This window comes from Neolamprologus multifasciatus, chromosome 19, assembly GCF_963576455.1.
Source record: "Neolamprologus multifasciatus chromosome 19, fNeoMul1.2, whole genome shotgun sequence".
Classification (NCBI taxonomy): Eukaryota; Metazoa; Chordata; class Actinopteri; order Cichliformes; family Cichlidae; genus Neolamprologus; species Neolamprologus multifasciatus.
This window is the reverse complement of record NC_140457.1, coordinates 2,548,343-2,570,506: the sequence shown is the minus strand read 5'-3', so window position 1 is coordinate 2,570,506 and position 22,164 is coordinate 2,548,343. Positions and strand designations below refer to the sequence as shown.

General features: G+C 46.4%; 1 protein-coding gene across 3 annotated transcripts in view; it reads right to left on the bottom strand.

The window, feature by feature from the left end:
• The window catches only part of prkd3 (protein kinase D3), a 39,631-nt gene that overhangs the window by 4,530 nt on the left and 12,937 nt on the right, over window positions 1-22,164 (bottom strand). Inside the window, exons 1-16 of one of the 3 annotated variants that reach the window (XM_085144205.1) lie at window positions 14,947-21,883; window positions 14,630-14,768; window positions 9,768-9,899; window positions 9,094-9,251; window positions 7,355-7,550; window positions 7,196-7,273; window positions 6,934-7,120; window positions 6,222-6,345; window positions 5,941-6,018; window positions 3,209-3,485; window positions 2,199-2,251; window positions 1,740-1,812; window positions 1,549-1,655; window positions 1,303-1,464; window positions 533-631; window positions 190-457 (exon numbers count right to left, since the gene is read on the bottom strand). In XM_085144205.1, the coding sequence (XP_085000331.1) occupies window positions 190-457; window positions 533-631; window positions 1,303-1,464; window positions 1,549-1,655; window positions 1,740-1,812; window positions 2,199-2,251; window positions 3,209-3,485; window positions 5,941-6,018; window positions 6,222-6,345; window positions 6,934-7,120; window positions 7,196-7,273; window positions 7,355-7,550; window positions 9,094-9,251; window positions 9,768-9,899; window positions 14,630-14,744 (2,107 nt within the window). In that variant the 5' untranslated portion in view covers window positions 14,745-14,768; window positions 14,947-21,883. Of the gene's footprint in view, window positions 1-189; window positions 458-532; window positions 632-1,302; window positions 1,465-1,548; window positions 1,656-1,739; window positions 1,813-2,198; window positions 2,252-3,208; window positions 3,486-5,940; window positions 6,019-6,221; window positions 6,346-6,933; window positions 7,121-7,195; window positions 7,274-7,354; window positions 7,551-9,093; window positions 9,252-9,767; window positions 9,900-14,629; window positions 14,769-14,946; window positions 21,884-22,164 lie in introns of those variants that run through there. The other 2 variants (XM_085144203.1, XM_085144204.1) reach the window with 2 other exon arrangements.

The following is a 22,164-nucleotide window of genomic DNA, read 5'->3' as shown; positions in this document are numbered from 1 at the left end:
ACATCAAAAAGCTGATCTAAAGTTCAGATGACCCAGACGTGTGGGTGGGGAGGAGCTACATGTGTGAATATCATTTAAGTTACAGGTGCCGCAGGCCGCCAACGGCCGCCAACGGCACACAGACGAGAAGGTCAGATCAGATCAAACACTTCTGAAAGCAAACAAACAAGTAGCTCTTTGTCTTCGTACCCTCTGCGGAGATGTCCTTCCAGGGCGTGGGAGGGTACATGAAGGCCGCGTTCTGGATCTGATCGTTAATGTCCTCGTCCTCGTTGAACGGGAACGTGCCGCTCAAGCTGACGTACACGATCACTCCCACCGACCACATGTCTAAGGAGCGGTTGTAGCCTTTGCTGCGCAGCACTTCTGGAGCGAGGTAAGCCGGCGTTCCTACCACCGACCGCCGGAAGGACTTCTCCCCGATGATACGGGCGAAGCCGAAATCGCACAGCTTCACCTGGAGAAGAAAAGCGGCGTGGTTAACGTACACATGCATGATGCGTGCAAAACACATAAATATATATGCTCTCACCTGAGGGAAAGGCTCTGCAGAGGCCAGCAGTACGTTCTCGGGCTTCAAGTCACAGTGAACAATGTTTTTGAAGTGCAGATGTCTCAAGGCCACAAGGATCTGTTGCAAACACATAAACACAGATTCAGCTAAAAAGATCAAAACTGTAAAGTCTGTAAAGCGTGCGTTGTTTGTGTGATGTATGGAGGAGACTCTATGGTGCTGCCATGTGGAAAAATAGCAATATAAACACACTAATGCCCTTAAATGCATCTTTACCAGCACTGCCATATAAGGGACACATGATCTCATCATCTCATCTATATTCATAAGGCCTATTGTAAGTGAGCGCTGCACGCACGTCTGCCCGTGGCCCCACAGACCACAGAGGGCCTGGCTCGCTGATCCTGACCCCGGCTTTAACAGAGGCCCCCCTGGCCACATCTGAGCCGAGCCTGCCGCAGCTAATGGGGTTGTTGTTAATGGCCCCGCTCCCGTTTGGTACCCGAGATCCACAGAGCCTGCTGCTCCTCTAATCAGGCCACAGAGCCACCAGTATACCGAAGGCTATAATCCACAGCCAGGGAGGAGGCCGTGATGCCACGCAGACCAAATCCCGTAAACAATCCCCTCCAATCAGCTCACCACAAGAATAAACAGGCCCCAGAGCTGGAGCGCAGACCCATTACACCCCCAAAATAGGGCACAGAGAGAGAAGGGGAGGACGACGCAGCACTAAGAGGATGAAACGTGCAGCAAAGGGCAGAGAGCTGCGTTTCGGCGATGCAGACCTGCGTCACGAGGAACTTGGTGATCCGTTCAGGCAGTTTGCTCTTCTCGCTCGACAGGATCATCTCCAGCATGTCGCCGTGCAGCTTCTCCATGACGACAAACACCCGCTCGGGCGTCTCAAACATGCACTCCAAGTTGACGATACCCGGGTGATGCAGATTCTACGGAGAAACAGATCAAACGAGGAATACGCTAAGAGTAAATGCAAACCAGTGACAAATGTAATGAGCAGATTTTACTCTTACCTGTAATATGGCGACCTCATTCCGCAGCTGACTCTCCTGCTTGGTAGGAAATTTCATCTTGTCAATAACCTTGATGGCCACATCTCTGCCGCTCTTTCTGTGTTTGCCTGTGTTCGCCAAACAGAAAAAACCATCAGTTCACAGCACAGACGCTGAATATAAACTTCCTTTTAATTAAAGCACAAACATACCTCCATACACGATGCCAAACTGGCCCGATCCCAGCACTTCATCGGAGAATATTTGGTACACCGAGGCGATATCCTACACGGGCGTAATTCACACCGTTAATTTTCCTCCGCTCGTGGAAACATTCGAGTTAACTTTCCATGCCGAAACAGTCACGTCATCTTTGGTTTTTGGCAAAACTGCTGCCCTTCCAAAATGTTTTTCAGGTATTGCCAAATATGCAACTTTCACTAAATGCAGAAGTGGAACCGAGACGAAAACTCCGCAACCAAAAAATGAGTCTGCAGCTTCCCCATTTGTGCAGCGTAAAAGCTTCCACTGGATGTTTCGGCGACAGGCGCACTAGGATACCGTTTCTGATCTAACCACAGCAACTATTTTAATAGCATATGAATGCATACATTTGCAAGCTGTGCTGGGAAATTGTGCAACAGCATCTAAGAGAAAAAAGAAGCACTTACCACGTTCTCCTGGACCTGGCAGTTGGACACAGATATGCTAATAGACAGCTCTTCTGCAGAGGGAAACACATGATATTTCCACATTTAACAAGTAACACAACATCACTCTGCCAATGCACAAAGCAGACACTAAATTCTTAAGCAACTGTAAGCAGAGCTTGCTCAGATACCAGTATTTCTATCTTATCACAGCTGCACACAATAACTCACAGCCCCACATAATGAAGCATTTTATTACACAATTGGCTATAAAATTGATCTGGAAAGCTATCTGTGACTGAATGCTGAAAGTATGCAATGCATTTCAAAACTGGGAATTGAGACAGCCGCAGAAACTAATTCTGCATACTAGCGTTGGACAGAAAGCCGGAGATAAAAGCCAGCAGCAAACTTTCTGTGAGGTAATGCTCGACACAAAGAGGGAACTTCACTCTCAGACAATGCTTTGATTTTTCAATTAACAGAGACAAACACATCCATCACGCTGTCATCTGCAGATTAAACGTTTCATCTACTGATAGTAAAGTGCGGCTTAGTTCATTAGTAAATGAATGTAGTGAGTTTGAGTTATTTTCTCGTGTCACGCTCGTTATCAGTTAACCTCAAACTGCACATTTCTCATTTCTCTCTGGGAGATATTATCGCTGCCCTGACCATCAAAAGCTCAGTTTCCATACAGTCATGTCACTTCACTACTTACACTACTGTCATCCCCAAACAGTGACTTCACAGCCCCACTTCCTTTGGCCTACAGACCCTGAGTCAGGGCTTTCCCAGCTAGCAAAAGTTAACCGAGGACATCAACTTTAAGGTCATCGAAGTAGTTTAAAAATCGCCTACGACGAGGCGCAGAGAGCCTTTTTCTTTCTATATGAGCAAACAGTTGTCGTTTGTCACGGCCGCGACAGGTAACAAGCTTCATGCGCTAACCAAAGACACATGCAAGCTGATTTCATTCCTACAAACACAAGATAAAAAACAAGTTTTTCATCCGGATAAATTCTACTTACTGTGATCTTTGCCTTGGCCGGCAGCACTGGCTACACTGGGCTGAGGCGTGACGGGCATCAGGGCCTGTCTGATGGCCTTCTCCCAGCCTTGAGCCACCTCCGTGCCGACTCCAGAGGCGGCCAGAGCGGGGCTGTGGTAGTGACTGCCGTTGTTCTCCCCTACATAGTAGACCATGGTGGCTGTGATGATCTCAAAGCAGTGAGGGTTGCTGCCCTGAGCCAGATTGCTGTAGTCTCTGCACAGCTCCACCTGGAGGATCTCAGACAGAGGGATTTCCTGTGGAAGTGTGGAAGGACAACTGATAAGAAAAGCAGACGAAACGTAAAAGAGCACAATCTGCATTTCTCAATGAAAGCTCGAGCTTCTGTCTTTCTTAATGTTTCAGCCAGTAAACAATTTATGCAAGTCCAAAAGCACGTGAACGTCTGAAGGAACCAAAACAAACAGATACACTTCCCCTCCACACAGCGCTGCACATCTAAAGAGCTGGGATGGAGTGGTGGAGAAATAAAATCTCCTATAGCCGATGCTGGCTGTAAACTAGAAGAAAAAATACTTTCTTAGATCAAAAACATGTGATGCTACTAAATGAGCAAATCCACAATTAAGCAATGATACACAAAAGGTAACAACAGAGGAAGTAACACTCACACACACACTCAGTCGTCCCCGCTCTAACTTTCTGCCTTCCTCTTCGCCTGACTTGTGAGCACAAACAGAAAGCGGAGCCGCGCTACACTTTAAAAGTCCCCCCCCTCGCCCGTCTAACTCGCTGTCAAATCAAAGGTGGGAGGGCCGAAATTACAAATACAGACAACTTCCAACCAATGGGGGCTCAAAGAGGCGCACGCCGTCTGCTCTGCGTGGCTCACCACACAGTATCAGATGAAGTGCTTGTGGTTAGCAGGGCCCGGTCACGTGAGCGCGCTCTGCGGCGGCTCGAGCGGTTCCCTGATTATAAGGCAGGGCCAGCGAGAGGCCCCGTCTGAGCACGAGGCGCTGGCGCTACCACGAGCCACCGAGACAAAAGACCAAGCAACTACCGTTCCCCCGCAGGGTCGTTTGTGAGTGGGCGTGTGCGATACTGTGACAGGGAGAAGCCCCCTCACCCCATGAAAGCTTCTTCAGAGAAAGCCACAAGTACAGGGGTCTCATCTTCAAACGAGTAGCTGTTATGGCTTCCAAATGGTGAAAATGGCTGCCATGCCTGGCGAGCGAGCCACCACGCGACCGCCACTAATCAGATTGGAGGTATAAAGAAAAGGAGCAGGGAGGACGGCGGCCACACACTGATGAGCAGCAGGCTAGAAACTGGGAGGAATGAAAGGAAAGAGCTGGAGGCAGACGGCTTTCCGGATACCAGCGGAGCTCGTGGAGAAGCGGTGGTTTCGGTAGAAGACCCCCTCCCCCAAAATACTACAGGAAATAATTTCACGTTATCTGTCCCAGATAAAAATCCTCTGCTCTGAAGCGAGAGGCGAAGACCAAATGTTGGAGCTTAGATTTACAGCAAGCCTTCAATTAGCCTCCTGAAGCTTTTAAACATAGCTGAGTGCCAAGTTGATAATAAAGAACCACATAAAGCTGCCCTGTAAACACACCCGAGGAGTCGTCCCCGCTGAGGCTTCCTCTCCGAGGATTTAGTGGCCGGGGACGCAGGGTGTGACAGAATAATTGGGAGAGGAGGAGGAAGGAATACAGTTTTTCCAAAACTTGCTTCACAACAAACGTGGACGGAGAAACAACAAAAAGAAGGCGGGGCAATAAGCAGAGCTGTGAGCGAGACCACCTGTTTGACACTCGCTCAACCGAAGTGGAAACTCGGCGCCCTGTTGCAACATACCTCTGACCACAATTCGAAGAGGTGTTAAAGTCTCAAAACGCACAAAGCGAGAACAACAATAAGATAATTACACGCTCCATCCTACACACGACACACATGTGGAAGTCTTTACCTTGCAGCCTGTACTTCCCTCCCCCAGGCCTCGCTGTGTAATTACTGTGCTATTAAGCCCCTGCGGCGGCGTAATGACTGACTACGGCGCTGCCACCGAGAGGGAAGTGTCACACATATTCTCCTCAACTCCGTTTACACGTTTAAACCTTCACATTTCACTCAAAGCAAACACTGAGGATCAGAAAACGAATCAACAGCTCCCAGCGTGACTTTTTAGAAATGTTTTCCCTTCCCTAAAATAAGAGCTCATCAAAACTCTTTTGTGTGACAGACGCCGTCTGAATGCTGACATTTTCTTCAAAACCCCATTTAAATGTCCGTTAGTGATACTGAGGATGATGAAACGCAGAAAGTCCGAGACGGCGACCCTTTTGCTTCACGCAGCGAAGAGACCAGGCGGCGTTGTGAAAAACCACAGGGGGATTTTCAGTGGGACGAAGTGACCTCAGGGTAGTTTACAGTCGTGAAGCGGCAGCCTCCAGCTGAGTCACGCGGCTGCCACCGGGTAGATTTTATTTACATATCACTCATAAGCATGACAGACAGCCTTTATACCTGAATATGAAAACAGATCTTTCCTAAATGACACGTTTGAATCATAAGACAGTCGAGCGGGTGGATTCTGTCTAAGCACTGTGGGGATTTTCATGATATAACTCTGCACAGACTGGACGCTGCTTTCTGATATTCTTATGAATAATAGTTCATTGCACCAGCTCGAGCCGAAGCCGTGGTTCCCCAAGAACACGGCACAAATAATAGTTTTAATCTTACTTTGTAGAACTTGGCTCCGGTGTCGTTCTGGAAGAGACTCAGGCTTTTGCTGTCCAGCCTCCAGTAATGCCTCTTCCGCTGTTAAATGGAAACCCCGAGTTAGTCCTAGCGGCAAAATATGGACCACCTACCGATATTACGGAAGTTCAAAATGTTATTTCACAAGGAAAATACCTCGTGTGCTGATTTCAGCACATGTGAACAGTTTCCCCAGCATACATTTGGGGCAGAGCCGTTTCAGGCTAAGCTCCTCTGTTGGGCTTTGGGGTTATCAGTCTTACCAGGTTGTCCCTGCTCGTGTAATGAACCATCCAGCCCTCCTTCACCACCGTGGAGCTCCGCCTCTTGGTGTGTTTGATGGACTGGACCACCCGCATCAGAGGGATGTTGGTGCTAGTGGAGGGGCTGCAAACATAAAAGGAGGTTTTTTTATTTAGCGATGATTATCACAATAACCGTAACTCTCTTAGAGTTATGATTTCATTAAGGAAACACTATTCAGAGCACAGCAGGTACTTCCTGAGACATCCCTAAGTTTTATGTAACGCTGTTGGAAACATCAGGCTGCTGCAGCTGGAGAATAAACAGAGGAGTTGGAGCGTTAGACCTAGTAGTTAAAAAATAACCCCAAATTCCCCAGTTTAGATGAGAGAAGACAACCTTGGATGTCTTCCCCTCTTCTTCTTGTTTCTGATCCCTTTTTACTCAACTGTTCGATTACAGTAGAACAAAAATAACATCAGAAACCAGGACTGGGTAGTTTGCATGAACTCTGACATTCATCCCACATCAGCTGGTGGATTAGCCACCTGATTGGCCGATCCACCCTAGCTCTTCTTTTTAATCCCGTGTCTGACTTGTCTTCTAGGAATAATCCTTGAAGCCAGATGTCGTGTTTATGAAGGAAAGAGTTGAGCATTGGTGCCTCTTAGTCTCCATGGAACATCAAACTGCAGTTTTGGGCTACAGCTGGATTAACCAGTATGTTCATACCTAATAGTCTTGATGGGCTCTTCATCCTTCTCCCTGTCCAGCAACGGCGAGTCCATTTCAAACATCCTCTCATCCGGAGTGGATGGTTCATCTGGATCATCCATCCCTCTGCCACAATCCATGTAATTGCTGTCTGCCTCCATTGTATCCATGGTAGTGTCTGAGTCTGGCCCGGGGCTCGCTGGCTCTGCACAAGAACTTTTATTAGAATTAAATATGAGAAATAAACAACTGTCAGTTTGAAAGATGATGTAGAACTTACCTCCATTGAAGTCCACCTCACCTAAACAGTCTCTTGGTACCTTTGAAGCACAGCGCTTATGGCAGTTGAATCTGCAGTCTAGGAAACAAAATGTTATAGTTATGGTAAAGCGCTGCTGTTCCACGTCGTCTGGAGCAGAGTCTTCATTGGTCGGCCTACCTTTACACTGCATGCCCTGGCGGAAGAGACCTTTGAGCAGACGCTTGCAGTACTGGCAGATCGTAGGACGAGTGTAGGTGTGAATGGCGAACGTGTGTGGCACCTTAACCCGTGTCTTTTCCATCTTATCCATCCAAATAGGCCGGCCGCTCCAGGACGGGATGCGCTTCCCTGCCTCCTGATGGGACCTCTGCTGCTGGGGTTGGATGGGGAAAGGGGAAGACGGGGAGAATTAAAAACCATATGCAGGAAGGACGAGAAAGAGGAAAGATAAATAAATAAGATAAAAAACAGAGGTAGAAGAGAAGTGACATTCCATGTCTCTATTGCCAGTCTTGGCAGCCGGGGGTCCTGGCCGCCACCCGGCACACAATGCACCCGACCCCTATGGCGCCTCCTGCGGGAGGATGGGCCCATGTCTCCTCTTCGGGCTGTGCCCGGCCGGGCCCCATGGACTAAGGCCCGGCCACCAGACGCTCGCCCTCAGGCACCCTCCCCGGGCCTGGCTCCAGGGCGGGGCCCCGGTAACCCTATCCCGGGAAGGGTAAACCGTTCCTTTTCATAAGGGTCTTCTGAATCGCTCTTTGTCTGGTCCCTCACCTACGGCCACGAGCTGTGGGTAGTGACCGAAAGAACGAGATCGCGGATACAAGCGGCAGAAATGAGCTTCCTCCGAAGGGTGGCTGGCCTCTCCCTTAGAGATAGGGTGAGAAGTTCGGCCATCCGGGAGGGGCTCAGAGTAGAGCCGCTGCTGCTCCACATTGAAAGGAGGCAGCTGAGGTGGTTTGGGCATCTGACAAGGATGCCTCCTGGGCGCCTCCTGGGTGAGGTGTTCCGGGCATGTCCCACCAGGAGGAGGCCCCGGGGCAGACCCAGGACACGCTGGAGAGATTATATCTCTCGGCTGGCCTGGGAACGCCTTGGTGTTCCCCCGGATAAGCTGGAGGAGGTGGCTGGGGAGAGGGAGGTCTGGGCCTCTCTGCTTAGGCTGCTGCCCCCGCGACCCGGCCTCGGATAAAGCCGATGAAGATGGATGGATGGACAGAGGTAGAAGAGCCTCAGAGGGCTTTTTACTTCTATTGGTCCAAACAGACGATCAGATTTGTCCCTCTTGCCACACATTAGAGTTTAGTTGTGATTTTTGGTGGATAAATGGAGCCGTGTGGAATCTGTCAGGAATGGAGTTTTCTTCACTTTTTGCCAACAAGTGAGCAGATACATAAACTTGGACTTCTATGGACTTTTAATGTCATTAGCATAATTACATTTCCCGGTGACCTTTTGGAGAGACAAAGACAAGAGGGGAATATCTCAGTGTGGGCTTATGCAAAAAGGGTTTCGTAAGACCTCGCTGAGGATCTCTCCACAGAGCTCTGTGCAGCACAATTCAATTTTCTGCATCAGTGGTATTCTACAACAGGGCCCAGGAGGTTCGCTCGTGGAAAAGAGCCACATTTGATAAGTTTAGAAACATTTAACAGCGGAGACGGAGCCTGTGAGCTGCATGTGGATTGCCTGCCGCACATACTTGCTCCGGATATGTCTCTCTTCCTGCTTCTCTCTCATTTGTCTTCATTTTTTCCGTTTAAGACAAAGCTTCAGTGAGTTCATTTTACATATGGATAAAACGGTAATCCTCACATTTTCCCTTCTGTTCAGAGAATTCGCAGCTACTAAAATTCCTTCTTTTTCTATCCGAGCACCTTCATCCAGTCACACTCGCAGCAATCCGAGCTCACCTCATCCAGGACGACCACTGCATTCTCAGCAGGTAAAGGTCGGGGGACAGAGAGCGATGGTCCAGGCAGTGAAACATTGGACAGTCGCCTCTTCCTCACACCACTACAGTTATTTGGGATCTTGAAGGCGCAGCGCTTGTGGTAGTTTAGCCCGCATCCTTAAGAAAGCAAAAAAACAGATCGCATTAGTTACCGAAATCATGGAAAGATGACATCATGGCAAGAAACGCAGTGAAGAAACGTCTCGTTTTGCAAATCAGCCGCAAGATGGTCCTGCTGATAAACAGGCTCAGCACGAGAATTTATGGGCAGGAATGTTTCACTGGTGAATAAATCTTCTGTCTTTAAACTTTATTCGCTGTCAGCGGAGAACACAAGAACATATTTCAAGTATGATTCAACAATGTGAAAAAATGTAAGGAAAGCGAGCGTGACACGAGTCCACTGGGATCTGAATGTCAAGCATTTCAGCAGCTACTGTGCCTGCGCCACGTTGTCCTCGTTCGCCTCTATATCTCCCTGATACAGTCACAAGGTCAGATATGTGGTGTGTTTTTGGATCTGTGTTTGAGTGCGGATACGGTAAAAAGGAAGGTGCAGATAAAAGCCGAGTTCTTGGGAATTTGGTAGAATTGATCCAAGTGTGGGTGCCGCTGTGTGCGCGAGCGTCTAACCTTCACATTTAAGCCCCTGCCGAACGAGACCCCATAGCATCTCGCCACAGTAGTCGCAGAAGGTGGGGGCTTTGTAGGAGTGGACGTAAAGGGCATGGGGTCGGATCTGGAAATCTTCAACTGTGGCTTGAGCTAGAAAAGCAAACACAAACAGAAAAAGAGGTAGAAAATAGAAAAGTTCACAAAGAAACTTCATCATTAAAGATGAAGAATAAATATTTTTGAATGCAGTTTTTAATGCATGTGAGCTTGAGGGAAGATCTACTCTGCACTGCACATAAACACGGATGCTATGTCTCACTGCTGCAGTAGAGGGCATCACATCTGCACCACACGAGCGTGATCGAGTGATAGGGCGCGCCCGTAAGACACCAGAGACGTGCATTTTATTCCTGTTTGTTATTAAGAAGCGAATATCAAATCAGCAGAGCCGTGAATGTGTCTCTCTTTCTGTTTCTCTCTTATTTGTCTTCATCTTTTCCACATTTCTGTGTCAAATGACACACGGTGAGTTCGTCGTTGGCAACAAGACTCGGCTAATCACGGCTGTGAGTCATCAAAGATGTGAAGATGAGTAAGATAAGGCTCATGCTGCCAAATATCCCTGAGTGTGTGACTGTGCCTCCTCTGTTCCTATGCAGTCACTTATGTGGCAGCAGTGACCAACGAGGGGACGCTTAATATTTACTCTTGGGTTAAGCAGCAAATGTGCTAACGCCTTTTCATTGTGTTTGCCGATAAAAGCATTTTCAGCTTAAAAAACAAATGTGAAACGTCCTTTGCTTAAAAGCAGCATCTGATATGAGTAAAGGCAGTTGGTTAAACGAATCCGATCTCTTAATTTGAGCAAAGAATGCAGGACGGGTCAAATGGGAAAGCAAACGTTTTGATGTCACTGCTCATAATCCCTGGAATGGAAAATATTTACAGACTTTTGCAGGAATATTAAAGATCTGAGACAATTCGGGGCGGCTGTGGAGAACTACAGTGGCTGGTTGGGTGATGTTGGCAGTTTGGGAAGAAGAGGAGAAAGAGCCGAGCGAGGTCACATGTCGAGAGGCGCGCTCAGCTTTCTCGCGCTGACACATGAAAGGCAGCATTCATGAGCTTTCTGCACACGCGTCTGCAAAACAACTGGCCGCTTCTTAGCAGTCGCAGTGTTACGTAATGGTTATCGTGCTAATAAGTATCAAACAACTCCAAACATAAACTCGACACGTTGTTTTTCAGAGCGCTTCTCACGAGCGGCGGGGCCTCGCATGAATGTGCTATCTGTTCGCTCGGAGGCGAGTTTCCATTCGGAGTCAAAAGTTTCCATCTCACAAAAACAAGTTAGTTATATTTATGACAAGCAGAAGGTGTTGTAAAATATCGATTTCACGCAGCCCGTGGCGGGGAATAAGGGGCTTGTGAAAGTGGGTGGGGATTTAGGAGGAGTGAGAAACAGAACAAAGGGACACTCGGTCAGGCCAAACCTCATACCTCATGGGCTGAGATGGCCCGCGCAGCGTCCGGCCCGCACATCAGAGCGTGTTTACACTCCGCGGGTCCACTACAATCACTTACTGCAGGAAAAACAAGCCTTTTTCTTTGAGCTCGCAGCCAAGAAAAAGCCACTTCTGCCTGCTTCTTGCAGAGAGGGAGATATTCAGACCGTCCTTCTCCCACAGCCGCACGATCCAAAAACAAGCTCCCCGAGAAAAAACTGAACGGAGACGAGGACGAGAGAGAAACTGGTCGTGTTTCACACGCAAAGATCAAGCGTCCGACATGCAAAGCGCCTCTCAAAAAGAAGGTCGCGTTCCCAGATCGTGAGATGAAGCATGTGTCCATGTGTAGCAAATCTGAGATCTTCTACAGCCGTTTTCAGCAGGTATGTCTCAGGTTATAAATCGCCCGGCTCCACTGTTGGCGCTAACACCTGCAGACGGATTTGTTCAGGTAGGGGGGGATTAGGACGAGAGAAAGCGGGGAGGGAATTGCGAGCCGCGGAGACTGACACAAAAGAGCACAAGACAAACACAGACAGAAACAAAAAGAAGGAAGTTCTCCAGTCTTTAGTCTACATTCCTCAGCCTGAAGTATCCTCAGATCCTGAAACTATACAATCATCCTCTGACTAAATCCCTGCAAACAATACTGCCAGCCCAGGAGAGGGGGGGGGGCTCGGCACAGGTGGTGTCAGGTGCTTCCCAGTGGAGGCAGATGGAGCAGCAGCACAGATTGGAGCAGCACAGATATGCTAAGCCATTTGTTGGTCTCAGCACCGCAGAGGAAGCCGGCTCATTCATCGCAGGAAATAACAAAGAAAAACCGAGCACCTGTGTCGTTTTACAAAGGTGGAAAATTGTGGAAACTCAAATGTCACACAGAAAGCAACTGTCTGCTTGTATTCGTTCACTAATGACAGAAAATTGCTCAAGACTAATATTTATTTTGGGAGAGCACAGAGGACGCTCACAGCAAGCATCTCAGCCCCAACGGGACCCCGAACTAGACAAAAGACGTGTTTATGAAGGCGTGGCAACGACGACTGGGCCCAAAATTTAAAAAAATAAGCTGACTCGAATACTTGAAGCGTATTACTTTCAGACCATTGTTTAGACTTTGCAAACACGTGGTTTATACTGCTCGGAGGAGTTTTATATTCATTTTTCTCCTGTTTTGGAAGTCTAGAAGTCTAAAACAGCAGCAACGCTGTGCCAGCAAACACACTGCACTGTATCACAGTTTGTATGTAAGAGAAGACTGAACAAAAACTGGGCAAATTGGAGGAAGTGCGCTGCCAGATTTAGAAGAATTTGGTTTATAGTATAATCCTCTAAATACATGAACAAGTCTGCTGCTGGGTTTATATTAGGGGAGTCACTGCAGGTAAATGGGTCACAACTTCCAACATATACCACGAGTAAAGCAGTTTATCACGTACGCTAAGACAATCATCCGTCCTATTAAAACCACTCTATACGCTGATGTCTAAGCTGCAAACAAGACACGTTTATTTTCCCAGAAAAGAAATATGAACACTGGATGAAGCTCAAAAATGTTTGTTTCCTTTGTTGAATTTAAGATTTAAAAAATCTCATTTTATCGCTCGTAAATAAAAAATGATATCAAAAGCCAGGAAAAATAGTTTCCACCATGTTTTTAGGAACAGGATGTTCAGTGAATCAGTCTCTGAATAAAAGGTCTACAAACCCTTCAAAATCCCGAGAATATGAACAGAAATAACGCTGCGGAGCTCGGATGGATGTGAGATATCTGCCTTGGATAATGAGCCTCTGTATTTATTTATGAGCTGTAAAATTACACACATTGTTTCTTAAAAGCGTATTTAAGGTAAAAAAAAATGTAAGTAACAGAAAGCATCATCGTATTAATACGATCACTAAATATGCAAATCAGGCACAAGCTCAATAATTATACATTAATTCTGCATAGACACCGAACAGAAGAAGTGCAGTAAAATAATTATGTTTGAGGGCCAGTGTTGGTCAAGTTACTTGAAAAAAGTAATCAGTAACTAATTACTGATTACTTCCCCCAAAAAGTAATCCCGTTACTTTGCTGATTACTTATTTTCAAAAGTAATTCATTACTTAGTTACTTAGTTACTTTTTAAAAACACGATTTACAACCTGAATAGGTGATAAAGTGATAGATCTTTCAGCCCAATTCTACTTTTTCTACATAATCATCATACAAAATGTAATCAAATGGAAAAGTCTCTTTTTAAAACTTGTTTTATTAGTTTTAATCTTTTAACTTTATGCATCAAGTAAAAATTTAATTATCTGCAACATTCTCTGACTGGAAGAAATTTGTTTAATATTTAAACCTATTTTCTGCACATTCCAGCACATAAAATAAAATATTTTTTTGTGTGTTTACACTCAGTCTTTCAAATAGATGCAAGTAAAACACAGCAGAAAATAAATAAAGTCAAAGACTAGCGGTCCTGTTGCTCTATTTTCACCTGTAGAGCAGGAGTGGGGTAGGCGGAGGGTTACCCTGGTGCAGGTGTGCAGCGGTCAGTGGAAGAATCCGTGAGTTTCTCTGTGAGTTTCCCATTACGTCGTAGCTACTCGGTGCTTGTTTGGAAGTTTAGGGGTTTTTTTCGCTGTAAAAAGAAGTTTTCTTCCCACGCACAACGGACACTAATGTTTTTGTCACTTTTTATGGAATCAAACTCAAAGTAAGGTCAGTACTTCCACGCTTTAAACGCTGCACGCTCATACTCTCTCTGCACTCGATATATGATCCATTGTTGATCTGCTCACAGCTGTTGTCACGAACGGCGCACTCGCTTACGTCACTGTCATGAGACATTCTCGCAAAAAAATCACGGTTTTAGTAACGCAGTAACGCAGCGTTCCTACGGGAAAGTAACGGTAATCTAATTACCGTTTTTGCAATAGTAATCCCTTACTTTACTCGTTACTGGAAAAAAGTAATCGGATTAACGCGTTACTGCCCATCTCTGTTGAGGGCAGAAGACATGTTGTGGAAAGAAGACGGTCCAGTCATCGAATAACTGATCTGTGCTTCTGCATGAAAAACCTGTGTTTGCATAAAGTCATCATCAGTGGATCAAACTGTAACACTCTGTGTCTGCAGCTGCATTTAATTAAAATCAGTCCACATGTAGCTCACCTGAATGTGGCCGTAAGCTAAACTATCTGGAAGTTTTATTTTCTACTCTTCAACAGCGCAGCTCAAGAATGTCTCTTTTTACAAATATGCCAACTAACATTTCACTTAATGCTATTTTGACCTCTTAAATTAGAGGATGGAAAATGTGCACACACCGTACAAACACGTTTACGGTAAGGTGAGACATGACATCAGACTGCTTTGCATACCAGAAAGCACCACTTCAATGAGGTCTCCTTCGTGGATGTCTTCAGCTGCAGTCAGCCTCTGCAGGATGTTCTCATCGTTTAAGTCGTGGCGGAATAGCAGGATCTTGTCGTACATGCCAAAGAAGCCGCACTCCGGGAACTGGAGAGAAAGGGAGATACAACAAAAAGAAATAAGCAAGTTTAATTGTAGGCATAATGAATACTGGTAAAGTATTTATGGTTATGCCCTGCAGTGGCTCAATATCTAACACAGAGCATTTAAAAAGGTGTGGATCAGCCAGTTGTCTTGATTCTTTTTCAAGCACGCACACACTCACATTATGTCATTTCCAGCAGCTTACATCACCGCTTGCGTGCAGCATTGTGAACCCAGTGGCTCAGGAAGAGAGCCCCTTTCCTCCCTCAGAGTAATCGACACTATATCCTTGGAATAATTCAGTACAGACTAATTCACGTGATCAAAACGAGCGGCTTGCATTTAAACCCGTGTGTTCTGCATTGTGCACTTTGACTTTTCTGAGTCATCTATTAAGACGAATCGATGACGTGTCTGCTTTTGTTGAAGTGTTTCCGCTGGATTTGAGCAGCTTTCTGCAAAAAGATGAATCACCTTCATCCAAGCGTGTCTAAAACGCCCGACAGCAGCTATCGCCGCTCGCAGCGTGTTGACCAAAACAAACCTTGACAAGCTGGTCGTGAACTGCAGCTGAGTGTGCGACATAAAGTCACGTGACCAAGGAAAGGGGCGGGGTAGAGGGTGGGAGAGGTAGACGGGGAGAAGGAGGAGGTAAACATCCTGAGAGGAGTTCAGAAGAATCAGCATACAGGAAGTGCAGCGCCAGTCAATACTGAGTCACTTCCTGTGGTGAGGGCAGCCCATAACCTCTTAGAAAGCCGTGTTCTTGTCACAGGAACAGGCCTATAATGAAAATATCCACTGTGCACGCGGCGAAACGGCAGAGTTTGCCCAGTGTTGTCGTGTTGTGGCTCCGCCGCACGTCTGTCGTGTTTAAAAGGAGGAAACGCCATCAGGTCAAATCAAAGTGAAACTTACTGAACATCTACTTGCTCAGACTTTTCAAAGCTCAAAGGAGAAATGCGCTTTGAATACCAGGAACCTGCGCAGCATAACGACACATCTGCACACCTGACACTGCGGAAAAAGTCCAGCGACCCTCAGTGAATTTTCAAAGCTGTCCCTACACGGATCGGGAACTGTGACGCTGTAGTTTAACGCCAAGGCAAGAGCCCAGCCTTGATGCCAAGTAGGTTGGTACTGAAGAATCCAGCAGCTGTTTCCCCCTGAACCAGGGTCACATTCAATGGGCCACACAGAACAATGCCGCTGTGTCCTGGGAGTACCAGGGGTTGGTACCGTGTCTGGGCACAGGACACATAAGACACCTGGTGGCTTATAACTGCCAAGAAACACAGAGAGAGAGAAAGCGAGACAGATTGATGGCCCGGGGAAATCACGAGTGAATCACATGACTTGTGTCAACTAAGCCAGAAGGATGAAATGCCTAAAGGTAAAAATTTAAACTCTGCAAAGCAACCGATAACCGACGGTGCTTTAGTCAGCAGTAGAATATAGATGCATGGTAATAAAGGAGCTGGACCCCTGCCCCCAACATGCACTCGGCACTCCCACTGTGGAGGGGAACAGTGTCCCCCGGGAGAAGTTATACGGCAATGGTTTTTTCCACTGAAAGGCCCAACAGTGGGGTGCTTACAAAAGCATTCATGCACTTTCAGCAGGCTCGTTCCAACAAAAATGTCTTCTAATAACAAAAAATACTCAAATATATGGTAGTGTGCAAAAGTCTTGAGCCACCCCTCATTCCCTTTAATTTTCTTATGACATTGGCTGCTTTTTCACCCATTTTCACAGGAACGTTCTGGTTTCCTTGTTAAAGCGCCACACAATCATTCGAGCATAAAAAGAGCGCCTAAATCAAGAAATGGACTTAGTACTAGGGATGCAACGATACCAATTTTTTCAAACCAATACGATACCGATACTTGGATCTGAGTACTTGCCGATACAGAGTACAAAAACCAATACTTCTACCACACACACACAAATGCAGACAAGTTTTATTTTATTCTCTGCCGATAAAAAATAAAATCTTAATAAAAATGACCACAAAAAAAATAAATAAAAAATTTTCTTCGCTTTTCCAAAACCTGAGTTAAAGTTGGCTGTTCCACGCTGCTGACATTTTGTTTAGCCTAGCTACAGCAGCCTCCAGTTTCTTTTTTTTATCTGGAGCTGCCAGTCTCACTCGCCTAACCCTGTGCCTGTTTAGCGCGGGATGTCCCCCTAGTGGACAATCTAAAAAACTACAACAGAAATGACAAGCCACCCTCTGATTAATGAAATAAGTTGGTATCAGTTAACTTTTACGAGTATGAGTACACACACATTTTACAGTATCGGCCCCGATACCAGTATTGGTATCGGTGCATCCCTACTTAGTACGCATCATTTGTTCTCATGTCTTCATCTGAATCTATGGAAAATGATAAAGATAACACAACTTAAGTCAGACAAGTAGCTTTTGGAGCTGGAAAACCTGGAGTATCTCAGGATGGTGTGATATGTGTCCTTAAAAACATGAAAGGAAACAACAAGTGGAGGACAAAAGATGAAACAGCAGGCTTCAAAACCTACCTACAGCAGCTCAACAGTATCTGAAGGTCATGTGCTTATGAATAAATAAAAATAAAGCCCAGTAAAGACCTGAGAGATGAGACTTTCATCGGAAACGTCTCAGTGGAAGGGGAGGTTAGGAGAGAGCTACAACAGTCAGTTTGTGTAAAGCACGGTGGAGGCGCTGTCATGGTTTCTGGCTGCATTTCATCCCGTGGTGTTGGAGGTAGAAAAGCACCATTAGATTTTGATCCAGCATGCAGCACCATCTGGAACCTGTCTGATCAAACTGGGAATCAGAACAAAAGAAGTTGTGCATGTGCAGCGACAGCCTGGATGTTCTCTTCCTGTTCTCCAGATGTTCCACTTTTGCACAAAATGCTTGCTGCTCACACGTTGGCTGACTACCCGTCAGGACAGACGCCTCCCTCCTTATTGCACGCTGGGCTAATTTTCCCCACGACTCCATGAATGAAAAATGTATTTCTATTTGTATCCCTACTCCTGCTCAGTCATGACGTAAACCTGTGCACTGACCTCACCACAACAACTACATGGCAACATAATCCACATATGAAGACTATTTCAGTTATATCCAAACTGCACGAGAAGCTGATTTTGCTCATGTGTAAAAACAAGGCACGCGACTGTAGAACGAAAGCTTTCCAGCTCGATGCCTCGGCTGACATATCTACATCCTAATCCTGTCACGCTTTCAGGTGATTAATGCTGTATGGCTCAAACCATCAGCACCAAAGGCGTGAGGAGGGGGGGCATCCTTCCTGAGGCGGCTGCAGTGTCACGGTAGGGTTTTCCTCCACCCGCCTGACACGCCTGCACTTGGACACGCAAACGCACGCACACACGAAAGCTGAGGTCGATGCCCATATCTAGCCAGCTTGAGTCACCTCCTCTTGGCTCCTCGTGCAGCACTTTCCAGAGTCCCATTCCAGAGCATCTGCATCTGCAGAACATAGCAGCTCCGAGGGCAGAGGACATTACTTTTTTCCATGCCCTACTAAAGTAAGAGGAAGCCTATGGTGCAAGAACAATAGACCGGCAGGTTTAGGACAACGTTTTAACAGTTTGTTGCTCTGATCGCAGGCGTAGAGGGAAAGCCGAAGGCCGACCTGCGGGTGGACGGACGTATAAAGCGCCGCATTTATACATTCTCTCCTTCCCGCATGCAAAAATAAACCATTCACCTCCAGCGTGCGCCCGTGCACATATACATCCTTACACGCCATCACCCACACACGCTGCTGCATACATTTCCGAAGCCCGTAGTGACTAAGCGCGTCTTTTGTCATCTTCGAACGAGAGTCCATTCAGCCGAGCAGCCGCGACCACACACGTACACCAAAGACCCCGGCGAAGAGAAGCTGTGTGAGGTCCACAAGTCAGGCTGGAAAGACAAGTGGAAAGGGGCTTTGCAGTAGTAAGCTTTTGTTAAACGAACTAATCCGCCATTGATATGCTAAATCCTGCTGTAAGGAAAGAGCGTAAGAGGCAGGAGATGAAGGAAAGAGCGGGACAGATTTGAAATATGGTCGCATTTTATTAGAAGCCGAAAACAAATTATCTCAAGACGGCCAAGAAAAAATGATCTGGCTGGAAAAAAAGGCGTAGCTTTGAGGAATATTGATGCTTATTCCTATCAGACAAAATGATAAATGAGTGAAATGAATCACAAGTCGTAGCTCGTGTATTCTGTGCGGCTGCTGTACGATTCCTGCACGAGGGCCTCAGTCACAGAGGACAACGAGTTTGTTGTGAAACAGGATGGCGTGCACCTGATTATGTGGTTAAACATTTGTGTTTCGCCGCATGTGTGGCAGAGGTGAGGGTGAAGCGGCGCTAAGAGCATCGCGCAGGCTCTGACAGATGGCCGCGTGTTCGCAGTAAGGAAAAGCATGCAGCTTGACCTCGGGCTGCCTGACACCTTTATTGGTGTGGCGGCGAGCCAGACAGACGTGGAGGACGGCGACAGTTAAACGTCCAGCTCGTCATCGCAGCGCCGGAGATAAAAGTTGGACGATGGAAACGATGCTGCTCGTGTGAAACACGCAGAACTGCAAACCACAGTTATTTTCATCTAGTTGTCATTTTCTTGATTAATCCTTTGATGCTTTGGTTTATGAAAAGTAAGAAAAGTGCGGCTAAAGTTTGACAACGCTGACGTTAAACTGCGTATTTGTCTCATCGACGCTGCAAAATGTACGGATTCAGGAAAACTGTAGAACTGTAAAATACGGAATAGCTGACATTATAATTATTATTAGCGTTTCAGGGCACCGACACGAGAAGCTTTCAGAAATACTCTTCCTGGCAAAAGGATTATAAAATGCCAAAATTTAAAAAAAGGTCCCGTTACATCTGGCATCCCATGGTCATGTGAATATTTCTGGATACTCTGACTCAAACGATTGTGCTGTTTTCCTTATAACACTGCAAATAACTAAATCAGATATGGCCAGAAGCAGGATAGAGCCCAGGACTTCCAGGTGTCCAGATTCTTTCTGCTTCCCCTCCCTACATAAGATATGAGACTAAAGTCGGTTACTATTAGTTAGCATTTCAATCAAACGGTGACCTTAAGAGAAACAAAATGCTAGACTGCACGGAAAACTTTACATCCTTGGAAACTGTAGATGTTTCCTCTGCAATGTCCTTGAGCAGATACGTACTTAAAGGCCGGGGCAGCATTCTCAGGTGTAAATGTGTAAACTAATGGATTTTCTTATACTGAACCACAGATATGTAGAAACATTACAGAAGTAAAGGGTAAAAGATTATCTAACCTCCAACACAACCTAAAACGTTTCATCGGGATCCTTGTGAAACATTTAACCAGAGTCAGGAGGTAAAAGACTCTTGTTTATTTTGCTCGAGGTGGCAAGATAAACACTGTCACAAGATCGCCATGATACAAGGTGCTTTTATTCAGCAGATAAATAAATCTATTGACTGATAACCTTGTAATTATTTAACAGTGCTAAGGAACAGATCGCTGTGGCCCAGAGACACCGAACCAGAAGACACGAGATGTTTTTTGTTGCTCCTGTATCTGAGCGAGCATCTTAAAGAGAGGCCAATAAGAAAAGACGGCATCTGTTCAAACTGGGTTAACAGCTACAATCGTGACTTGATTCATTCTGATGCGTCGCACATTTAAAAGGCAGCGCGCTGCGCCGACGAGCTCCGCAGTCTGTTGTGAAACCATTAGCTCCGCTGAGCCGTAGTGAGGATTTCACAAATAGGACAACAGTGTTTTCATGTCAAAACAATGGGGAAACCATTGTTTGACTTTGACGTGCTTTTTAACTCCCACAACAGAGGAAAACACTTCAATACTTCAACTAGTCCAACGGCTGCATTGGAAAATCCAATTATGTGCTCACACGAATCTTGGAGGAAAGCTGTGTAATTACTTTCTTCGAGTCGCATCAAACGCGATGTGGAAACTTTGTTAATTTATTAAAGTCAACAGTGGAATCGTATTTGTTTTCATTGCACATTACTAATGTAATACCAGGCAAGTTTTTTCCACACAGCATGGCACAAGTCACTCATGCACTGCAAATTACAAGAGCACTAGATGTGGGCAACAACGGCAGCCAAATAATGAATTTGTCACTCGGACGGATGCGTCAGAAGAGGGCATGTTGGAAACACTCTGCTTTTCCACTGTCTTCTGTAACATTATGTGTTTTGGCTCCTCCAGTAACAGTTTCCATTCACTTTAGCTGAATGGATTCACTTTGATGGTGAAGATGTCCTCGCAGTGTCGAGCTAATTAAGTAACGTGCTTCTTACCAGGTTTACGCAGCAGAGAAAATCTATCCCACTAAATGCAGGAAGTAAGAAAAGATCTTGCGAGTCAATTCGAGCGTTACCATAACCACCAATACATAAACAAACAAACACATGAATGAAATTCACATGCTGAACGACACATGTTGCATTGCAGCTTTGAGTGATGTCACACGCAAGGAGCAAGTGCGGTGGAATGCAAACCACATGGCTGCAGGAAAGGAGGCGTGACGCTTTTGATGTCACGGTATTAAAGGAACAGATCGACATCCCATCCTGATACTTTCAATACCGGAATCAGGTATTGGAATCAGGAATCAGGCTGGAGACTAGCGAGTATAAAGTCGACCGATTTAATAAGGCAAAACATTTTCATCTAGGATTATTTCTACATGTTTCAGAGACTCTGTCATCTATACAGAACCAGCATGACTCGACTGAGCTTGAATAAACGGTCCACGATGAATCAGGCGAATGCACAGAAAGTGCTTCGTTTCTGCTCTGCAGCCGGTGCACGAAACCGTCCGAGTGCACGAAACCGTCCGAGTGCACGAAACCGTCCGAGTGCAAGAAACCGTCCGAGTGCACGAAACCGTCCGAGTGCACGAAACCGTCCGAGTACAAGAAACCGTCCGAGTGCACAAAACCGTCCGAGTGCACGAAACCGTCCGAGTGCAAGAAACCGTTCGAGTGCACGAAACCGTCCGAGTGCACGAAACCGTCCGAGTGCAAGAAACCGTCCGAGTGCAAGAAACCGTCCGAGTGCAAGAAACCGTCCGAGTGCACTCGGAAACAGTCCGAGTGCACGAAACCGTCCGAGTGCACGAAACCATCCGAGTGCACTCGGAAACAGTCCAAGTGCACGAAACCGTCCGAGTGCACGAAACCGTCCGAGTGCACTCGGAAACAGTCCGAGTGCACGAAACCGTCCGAGTGCACGAAACCGTCCGAGTGCACGAAACCGTCCGAGTGCACGAAACCGTCCTCGTGCTCGAAACCGTCCGAGTGCTCGAAACCGTCCGAGTGCACGAAACCGTCCGAGTGCAAGAAACCGTCCGAGTGCAAGAAA